This window comes from Ursus americanus, chromosome 27 (assembly GCF_024610735.1).
Source record: "Ursus americanus isolate L20-20 chromosome 27, mUrsAme1.1.p, whole genome shotgun sequence".
Lineage (NCBI taxonomy): Eukaryota > Metazoa > Chordata > Mammalia > Carnivora > Ursidae > Ursus > Ursus americanus.
In genome coordinates, this window is record NC_142153.1 from 19054079 (window position 1) to 19063967 (window position 9889).

Genomic DNA, 9889 nt, shown 5'->3' on the forward strand with positions numbered 1-9889 from the left:
ACTTTTGAATCTTTTGCTCCCTCTTCAAAAAAAAGCTCTGGGGAGAGAAACCTATGATAAACAGCTTGCTTCCTTTCTTTTCTTTTCTTTTCTTTTCTTTTCTTTTCTTTTCTTTCTTTCTTTCTTTCTTTCTTTCTTTCTTTCTTTCTTTCTTTCATTATTTTTAAAAAGTTTTAATTCCACATACAGTGTTATATTAGTTTCAGGTGTACAATAGAGAGATTTGACAATTCTGTACGCTACCCAGTGTTCATCACAAGTGCATTCTTACCCCCCATCACCTATTTCACCCTCTCCTCTGGTAACCAACAGTTTGGGTTTATCTTCCTTCATAACCATACTCACCCTCCCCCCGTCAGGCTTCCTTCTCTGTAAGAGATTATTCTAGCAGGGGCCTTTCTGTGCAGCCAGGCCCGGCCCTCTCCAGCCAGCATAACGCTCAGCCAGCATAATGCTCTCTGGTACCAGTCCCATCTGCTACCTTGGGGCTCAGCTGGTCTCGCTTAGCTCCCCTCCCTGTGGAGCTTCTCAGCTGGGATTAGTTACAGGGTGAGGGACCGAGCAAACATTCCTCCCTCTCCCCAGACGCAGAGAAGGCTCTGGGGCTTGCCGCAAAGCTTGGAGTCCCCATCACCCAGGCCGGGGCAGGAGCAGAGCAGGACACTGATGGGGCCACTGTCCCCCAGGGGTAGGGCCTGGCTGGCTGGAAGCTCAGGCTGCTGCTTCTTCTTCTTCTTCTTCTTCTTCTTCTTCTTCTTCTTCTTCTCCTTTTTTCAAAGATTTCATTTATTCATTTGACAGAGAGAGAGACAGCCAGCGAGAGAGGGAATACAGGCAGGGGGAATGGGAGAGGAAGAAGCAGGCTCCCAGCAGAGCAGGGAGACCTATGCGGGGCTCGATCCCAGGACCCTGGGATCACGCCCTAAGCCGAAGGCAGATGCTTAACGACTGAGCCACTCAGGCACCCCTCTTTTTTTTTTTTTTAAGATTTTATTTATTTATCTGTCAGAGAGAAAGAGCACAAGCAGGGGGAGTGGCAGGCAGAGGGAGAATCAGGTTCCCCGCTGAGCAAGGAGCCCGATGTGGGGCTTGATCCCAAGCCCCTGGGACCGTGACCTGAGCCAAAGGCAGACCCTTAACAGGCTGAGCCACCCAGGCGACAAGAGCTCATTTTGTCCTGTCTATTGTCAAGTCCTTTGCTTGAGTTCAAATGGCCAACTGCTCCCAAGAAGAGGATTAGGGAGTCAGGACTTTGAGCATGGGTTTTGGCAGGTGGGAGGAAGACCAAGCTGGGATAGCGTCCCCCGCCCCCAACCCGGGGGGGCCCTTGGGAGGATAGCATCTATTCCATGCAATGACCCCACCCCTTCTCTCCCTGGAACCGTATACGTCCACAGCAAACACACACGCATACACAGGCCCGCTTACAACCTTCAGCCGTGCAGTTAGGGACGGAAGGCATGGCAACAGGATGATTACACCAGGGTGAACCCTAGCACTTCCACGGGCCACGCGGGTGTCCTTGTGAAAAATATTTCACCTCAGCTGCCCTGTTCTTAAGCAGCGCCAATGACACCTTTCATGGGGTTCCTGGGAGGATGAAATGAGTTACTATCTTAATATCTGTAAAGGCAGAAGACTGCCTCACCAGAGCTGTTGCAGGGCTTTGTGAAAGGATACGGACATGTAACCTGCTCTGAGAGGATCTTTGGCCAAATCTACTTTACTAGCTAGGGTTCTCTACATTCTCTCCTAGAAGTTAGAAGTAAGTTCTCCAGTGACTCAGCTTGAAACGATGCGAGGGGATTTGCGTGAGGCACATTCCGCCTGCACTCATACAGCTGTATTATAATTTATTTAAGCATATCTCCTCCCCACGTGGGGCTCGAACTCACCTGCTCTGTGAGGATAATCTTTGGCCAGATCAACTCCAGTAGCTATACCTTCCTACTAGAAGTTAGAAGATGCTGCAGAGAGCATCAGTAGTGAGAGATGCACGTACTGGACCAGAACAAAGGAGGTGCCAAGGCCACGGCACTCCGTACGGGTCAGGTCAACAGGAAGTTCGTTCAAGAGCCTGAGTTACTTCTGGGTTTCTTGTACTTATTCTTAAGTCCTCCTGCCCACGGTTCTGATAAGGAGTCGATGCATTTTAATTAGAATCCACATTCCTGGGGCGCCTGGGTGGCGCAGTCGTTAAGCATCTGCCTTCAGCTCAGGGCGTGATCCTGGGGTCCTGGGATCGAGCCCCGCATCGGGCTCCCTGCTCCGCTGGGAGCCTGCTTCTTCCTCTCCCACTCCTCCTCCTTGTGTTCCCTCTCTCGCTGGCTGTCTCTCTGTCAAATAAATAAATAAAACCTTAAAAAAAAAAAAAGAATCCACATTCCTAATGAAGGCCTTAGATAAACTTAACCCTCAACAGCACTAGAAGTTTGAGGTCCTGGCGACTCCATTTTGCTCGAAACACCGAGACCAGCGCTGGTTTGCCACAAACGGAAGGAGAAGCCACTGTGGGCAAGGCTGGGGAGGAAACCTGAAACAGGACGAATGCAGACTCTTGGAAACAATCAGAGCGGTTAGGCGGAAAGCAGGGGACACAGGAGAGCCAGGAGAGCTGGCTTCACACCACGGGGAGGGATGGGGCAAGAGAAAGAACACTTGTTAAATACTGACTGGGCTCTGAGTACTGTATTGCATAGCTAATGAAAAGCCTCTTGCAACCCTGTGGGAGCAGACAGACTCTCACACGTGACGAGGTGGGGAAGAGGCAAAGTGACGTGCCCAAAGGCTCTCAGAGCCAGGAAGCCCAGGTACTGACAGACCTCTTGGCCTCATGTCACGACCACGGTAACGGGACTGCATAATGCCTATGTGATATTAGAGCTTTCTCATATTCAGAGCTGGTAAACTGGCATGGAAGCTATGTACCCGTTCCTTACCATCGAAGGTGTCCAAGGAGGGGCTTGATTAAAAAGATGATTCATTTATGCCTTGTTGGAGGATGGAAATGGATCATCCAGGAAGGCACCTTCCAGCTTTGAGATTCTGAGTTTCTATATTTTGGGGTAAGATAGACTCTTCAGGTTTATAAAGTGATTCCCCCCCTCCATATTTTTCACTTTCTTTTCTGTCCCCTTCTATTCATGGAGGTATTCTCTTCTGGGAACCTGTCTTTTTTAAGAGGAGGGATGCTGTGGCTGGCAGTTTAGGCAGCTGGGATAACAGAAAGACCATACTGCTCTCTCTGGTTAGTGAGTCTAAATTTTTACTAAGTTTACTAAGCAGACTGCGTTACACTCTAATGAGGCAAACCTGGAAAGATGACAAGAGGAAGCAATTACACCACCCCTCTTTCCCTCTCCTCCAATTCCTTGGTACCAGGCAAAGCCCAGACCCCCTGAATGTAGAATTTAGGGCTGGGGTTGATTTAAGATTCATATTCTGCTATCCCATCATGATGGGGACTTGATATAGAAAGTGGACATTTTCTGACAATAAAGCGATATTTCTTATACACCTGAGCTTGGCTGGGAACAGAGACCTATTTTAAGCCTGGCAGGTGGAGGGTGTGCCTTCCCCGCTCCTACACAAAGGGGTTGCAAGCCTCAGGTTTCTGGTCCTCTGCTGCCCCTGTGTGGACGTAGCGGGAAATAACACTTCAAGATTTCGCTTGTGGCCCGAGTAAAATTGGACTTGAGAGAAAGTACCGCCCCCTGAGGACCCCTGGAGGTTTATGACCACGATGAGGGAGTCAGGAACTGTTGCTAGCCCCTGAAAGCTGGGCGTTTCCAGGAGAGAGGTGGGGAGCCCCTACAAGCTGTCAATGACTTCAACAGGAGCTTGTCTTGTCCACCGTCTTTATTTTTCCTCCAGACACCTGCCGCCAGAAAGCAAGCGATCGTCCAAAGACTCCCAGGCATGCACCCCTGCAGCTCTTGGCCGCGACCAGCGCCCGCGGGCACCGCGCCAATTCTCCCACGCCTCCTCTTCCTGCGCTTGGAGTAACAAGTCTATGAGTGTCTCCCTCTGGTTTCACAGCTTTCCACACTCTCTCTTTACCGTCTGTCTCTACACCGCCATCTACACAACATATCTACACTGTCACGTTCGTGCTTGCAGCATCCCTGACTCCTTGCACGGGCACAGGACAGAGATGGCACTTCTGTTTTGATAAGTGAGCGAAGGGAACACTTGGGCACAATGGGGGGGGGGAAGGGGCTCTGGGTCACTGGGGTGTCTGAATCCCAGGACTGCCGTCTACCTACAGCTTAGCTGCTTCCTTCCCTGGTCACTTCCCTCCTGGGTGCCCAGCACAACGCCCAACCTCACTCCCCACCCCCTCCCGACCAATAGCGACAGTGGTGGGAGCCCCAGCCCTCTTGCTCTCCTGCCCACAGGAGAGGATGGGATATCTGGGCCTCCTCTCTCCAGCTGGGAGCCAGGGCCAAATGCACCTGGCCGGACCTCCTCTCCCCTCCCCTCATGCCTCCAGACCCTGCCGCAGCCTGCGGTCCAGGGCCAGGAGCTGCCGCAAGAAGCCCCGGTTGGGGATGATGCCTCGGTGGTCCTTGACTTTCTTGATGGCCTCCACGAGGGTGAGGCGGTGATACAGCATGAGGTAGGCCAGTACCAGTGTGGCGGATCGGCTCACTCCCACAGCGCAGTGGACCAGGATCTTCCCTGCGAGGACAGACACGCGAGGCGGCTGTGGGACTGTCGGTGGTGGGCTGGAGGCGGCTACGGGGCCAGGTGAGGAGGAAGACGGGGAAGCAGGTGCGCACGGAGACTGGATGGGGTGCAGATTGGGGGCAGGAAGAAGGCCGACCCCTGGGAGGCCTGGACGGGGTAAGATGGACACCGTGCAGCAGCTTACTGTCTGGGAGCCTGGAAAGGGCTACCGGGGAGACCGATGCGCTCGTCTAGCACCCGGTAGGGATCCAGTGAGCGCTCCGAGTGCATTAGCATTGGCGCTCTGTTAACACTTTGGATTATTTCCTTCTCTTCTCCTGCACTGCCTTTTACAAAGAGTGGAGAGAGTTTTTCTTGCCTTCGTATCAGATCCTGAGCGTTCTGTCCTGTCATTCAAATCTCTCCAGCCTTGCACCCTCCGGCTTTTCCCTAACTCCACGTCCGTGGTTCCTTCCCTCCCCGTGGCTTTCCCCTCCTACCTCCTGGCTGGCTCAGCGCCCGGTGGATGAAGTCGGCAGCCGTCTGGAAGTGGATGCTCATGTCAAAGGCTGGCGAGTCATGGGCCTCGACACCCAGGTAGCGGATGCCCAGCCCCTCATAGGCCTCGGGCGTGCCTCGCCACCTGCTGTGTGACGCATTGAGGACGTGGGTGATGCCCAGGCGGCGGAGCTCCCGGCGGTTGTTAGCTATGTCCCTGCATTGAGTAGAGGATAAAGGGAGGATGGGGAAGCTAGGCCCTGGGGAAGCCCTGGCCTCCACCCTGGCCACTGCCTAGCTGACGTCACTGGCTCCATGCCTCTGCTGTACTTACTGAGGACCCAGAGGGGGGAACCAAGATGGGCAACGACCTGGAGTCTCGTCCTTGAGCAAGGGTTGAGGGTACTGGGGAGGTTCTGCCTGGAGAAGAGAAGACTAATGGGGCGGGCGAACGATGGCCATCATAAAATACTGAAAGAGTCCTCCAGGCAGCGGGATTTTACTTGATCTGTGGGAAGGATCGACTGGCTCTGTACGTTGTGTGCGGAAGTATGTACTAACCGTGGAATCCAGCTGGAGAAAGACGGAAACGCCTTGGGAGAGAATGACTCTCCTGTCACTGGGGTATTCAAGCAGAGAGAGGAGCTCAATGTGTAGGCATGGATGTGCCAGGGGGGATTTGGACCTCAGCTGGGTCCCTGCTAACCTCGAGGTGATAGGATTCTGACCCTTGCTCCCACACCTAAGTCCCCTGTTACTTTCTACTCTCTCTGACACTCAGAATCTTCTCATGTTCTACCAGTTATTCCATGCTCACACGGACCCTGTTTTATGAAGTCCCCTTCGGATGTTCCTCTGGCCCATCCCCCTCGACGCCTCTCAGGCAAGACGGCCACGCCTCCGGGCCATCGCCCTGTCCAGGGCGAAGTCCTCAAGTACAACGAGCACTGAACTTGAACCTCCAAGTCCTGGCTCTGCTACTTACGACCTGTGTGACCTTGGGCCAGTCACAACGTCTCTGAGCTTCAGTTTTGCCATCTGTAACCTGGGGGCAGTGGTACCTACCTCACAAGGCTGTTGTGAAGATTAAGGGAGAAAATGCACATGAAAGACCCTTGTAGACTATGAAGCCCGCGAGAGACAGAAGGGAGGGCACTCCTCCCTGGTGCTCTTCTCTCCAGGGCGCCATCCTGAAGGACCTCTGCATGCTGCGGCGGCTTTGCCTGCTCAACCCTTCGGCTTCCTACCCACTTCCTGGCTCCCGGTGGCTGCCTTTTGTCAGCATCTCAGCACAACAGATAAAGTCAGGGGAGTCACCTGTCCACCCCATGGCATCGGCACTCAATAATTAATTTTGCTAAGTGAGTGACGTTATTACCGGAACAGAGACTCTCTCTCCAGAGTTGGGTATGTCAATAATCCTGTCCCAACTGGCCCAAACCCTCCAGCCTCCACTCTGCCCATGCACCCCTGCCCCTCCCTCCTCAACCTGGAACCAACAACACGACTCAGCGCCTCCCCACCACCCTTCTCCTTTCTTCTTGCATGCGTACACACACACACACACACACACACACACACACACACACGTGCAGCCATGACCCCGGGCTGCCGGGTACATACTGGTCTCCGAGGTAGAGGCCCGGCCAGACCTCATCGGCATGGTTACAGGCGGTCTTGCCTGTGTAGAGGAGCCTCTCCAACTCAAAGACGTTGAGGAAGGGATGCGGAACAGCTGGCATCTCCTCCAGGGCCCCTCTAGTGCGAACAGGAGACCGTGAGCCGCTCCGGGAGAAGCGGGCCATAAAAGTCATGGAGGCCCAGAGCCAGTTGCCGGGGCACATCTTAGAGGCGGCTGCTGGGGTGGGTGCACTGATGATGGGTCTGTCTCCAGGTAGCTGTTGCTGGAGGAGGGATGGAAAGGAGACACTCCTGAGCAGGTCCAGAGCAGCTGCTTCCCTTCTTGCTAACGGGGCTGGGCCCTGGGGAGAAGCTTCTCAAGGGAGGGAAGGGAAGTCCGGCCCCAGTGGGGGGGTGGGGGCTCCACAATTACTCTCTCCAAGCTGCCGCAGCTCCTTTCTGCTCTTTGGCTCAGCCAGGCAAGGAGGTGGGAGTCACATGTCCTTGTTTACGGGGACAGGGAGCTGCCCAGCTGCTGGCTTTCTGCTCCACCACTCCACCCCCACTCCCAACACACAGACAGAAACACACACACACAGTTGATATTTGGGTGGCAGTGCCCATTGCGGGAGCTCCTGCCAGCCGGAATCTGGGTCTCATCTGCCTGGGGCTCCAGGCAGAGAGCCCAGGGAGCTGGGATGGAAATAGGGGTGGCTTTGGACCCATCCAGAGAGAATTAGCAGGAAGACAGCAGCAGCTGGGGCCATGACAAATGCCAAGCCCGTCTCCCTCAGGGCCAGAGAGATGGGCTGCTTTAACCCATTCCTGCCCTGCCTCTGCCTCAGGGCTAAGCCTGCTATGGGAAGTGTATGTTGGGGGCTGGGGTGAGTGGGGAAGAGCACTAAAGAGGAAGTGTAAGTTTTTGAAAAATACTTGCCAAAGGCATGCGCTAATGGAGGAAGGGGCCAAGCTATGTGCCCAACAGCCAAGGGACTCTCCTTTGATCAGCATACAGAAATTATTGATCAAACATCATCTCCCCTGAGAGGCTTTCTGAGTCAAGCAGGGCTGGAGTAATGCATCTGGGTGTGTGGGGGAGAGGCGGAGGCTGGGGGCTGAGGAAGGGCAGGGATGAGGGCTCCTGCCAGGCCCAGGGGAGCATTTCAGAGACTGAAATGACCATCTGTGTTGCTGTTGGAGTCAAGTGACCCTATGTGGGCCATGGAGTTGGCAGTGAGGGGCTTGGCTGCTGTGCCCTGGACTCTCTGTGGACAGCTGGCCTTTCTGAAAGTGGGAGCTCGCGCAGAAATGCAGAGCTGAGAAGAGCCAGCCTTTCAGACTTGTCCTGGGTCCTTCAGGCAGAGAGGCCACTGTGACAAGAGCCCCCTCTCTCCTCCTCCTCCCTCTCTCCCATCAGCAGGGTGGGTTGGTCCCAAGGATTCCCCTTCCACTCCCTTCCTGGTCCTCAACCAAAAGTCTAGTAGCGAGAGGCCATCTTTGACCTGCACACACTCTGCGAACCCATCCCTCCCTGTGAGCCAGGGACCAGGCTCTCCTACCCCAGGCCAGGGGAGACCATGCACTAACAGGTCTTAGGAAGCAGGGGCATTAGGACCAGGGCTGCTGAGGGGAGCCTGGATCTTAGGGTGTTCAGGGAGAGAGATTTTTGCAAAGGCTGGGGCAGAAAGAGCACAGAAATATAGCCCTATAGCCACCATCGCCATCATCACCATCATCATTCCTCCATCACCACCACCATCATCATCATCATCGTCGTCGTCGTCGTCGTCATCATCATCCTCCTGCCTTGTTTCCTCAGGCCTAAAGACCCCATCACTTTATTCCCAAACAACGGTTTCGCGAAATAGGTTCTGCTGCCCGGTGACTGATGCTAAATGGTAAAGGGGAAGCGGGAAGGAGCCCAGGGGTAGGAAGAGCTCGGTGAGACTCTAGGTCTCCCCGGGGCTGGAGGAGCCCCATTCTGTCCCGGGGTACACCCCTCGGCCTTCTCCAATCCCATCAGCCGCGTTCAGGCGCCCTTGTCCGCGGCCCCCTTCCCCCGCCCCGGCCGCCGCGGCTGTTGTAACAGGTTCATGGCTGTCGCCCCAGCCCCGGCCAGCCCAGACAGCCAGGCGCGGAGGGGGCAGGGACGGAGCCCTGGGGCGCTCAGCTAGCTCGGCTCCCGCGCCCCCTCCTCGCGCCCTCCCTCCCCCACCCCCCCAGCCCCCAGCCGTGCGCCTCCCGGCGCCGCAGGGGAGGCCACCACCCCCCGCAGCCCCTCTACCTCGGTGCGAGCGCGGCGCGGGGTCTCAGTCCCGGAGGCCGATGGCAGGCGCAGCCAGCGCCACGGCCATGACTCTCCTGCCGCCGCCGCCGCCGCCGCCGCCCCCGCCCGCTGCCGCTGCCGCTGCGAGACCGGCTGACGGATTAGCCTCTATTTTTAAGCCATGACACGCACGTCGAAGCCGGGTTCATATCGGTGTGTGTGTGTGTGTGTGTCGGTGACACACAGAGACGCAGCCTCACGCCCGGCGGTCCGAGCGGACACGCAGCGTGGACTCGCCCGCGGGTGTTTACAGACCAGACAGACCACGCAGCCGAGCAGCCCCGCCTGGCGTGCAGGCTCGGGCGGACGGGTGTTTTCGGAGCTGCGCCAATTACAAGGCATTTTGCTTGAGGATGACATTATACAAGCCGTCCCAGACGGTGCCTTCAACACACTCGCTCCTCCCCAGACAGCATTCATTAATTACACAGACACGATGGCGCGCCTCACTTGTCCATTTCTTACTCTCAAGAACACCGTGTCATTAATAACACTGGTCGGTAGCCCTTATTAGTATTTACTATCTACCACGTGTTTCACAGCTCTTCACTCATTTTATCCTCACCACAGGTCTGTGAGATAGTTAGGATTATCATTGTCCCCATTTTAGGGAGGAGGAGACTGAGGCACAGGGAGGCGAAGTCATTTGCTCAGGCCACACTCTAGTTATGGACTGAGCTGAGTTTCAGACCCTGGCAACTCGAAGTTCATGTCCTTAACCCTTCTAAGCCAGTGGCCCTACACAACGGAGAAGGCACAGTGGATTTCTATCAGGAA

General features: G+C 55.3%; 1 protein-coding gene across 2 annotated transcripts; it reads right to left on the minus strand.

Annotated features, from left to right (window-relative positions):
• Positions 1-4054: 4054 nt before the first annotated feature.
• Positions 4055-9352, minus strand: DUSP26 (dual specificity phosphatase 26). Of its 2 annotated transcripts, XM_087856423.1 has the most exons (5): positions 9071-9352; positions 8517-8677; positions 6790-7070; positions 5169-5383; positions 4055-4680 (listed from the first exon to the last, which is right to left on the minus strand). In XM_087856423.1, exons 2-5 carry the CDS (start codon positions 8523-8525, stop codon positions 4481-4483), a joined length of 705 nt encoding a protein of 234 aa, XP_087712549.1. In that variant the 5' UTR covers positions 8526-8677; positions 9071-9352; the 3' UTR covers positions 4055-4480. The 2 variants fall into 2 exon arrangements, with proteins under 2 accessions (XP_087712549.1, XP_045635281.1); XM_045779325.2 differs by lacking the exon at positions 8517-8677 and having other exon boundaries at positions 9071-9349.
• Between the last annotated feature and the right edge of the window lie 537 nt (positions 9353-9889).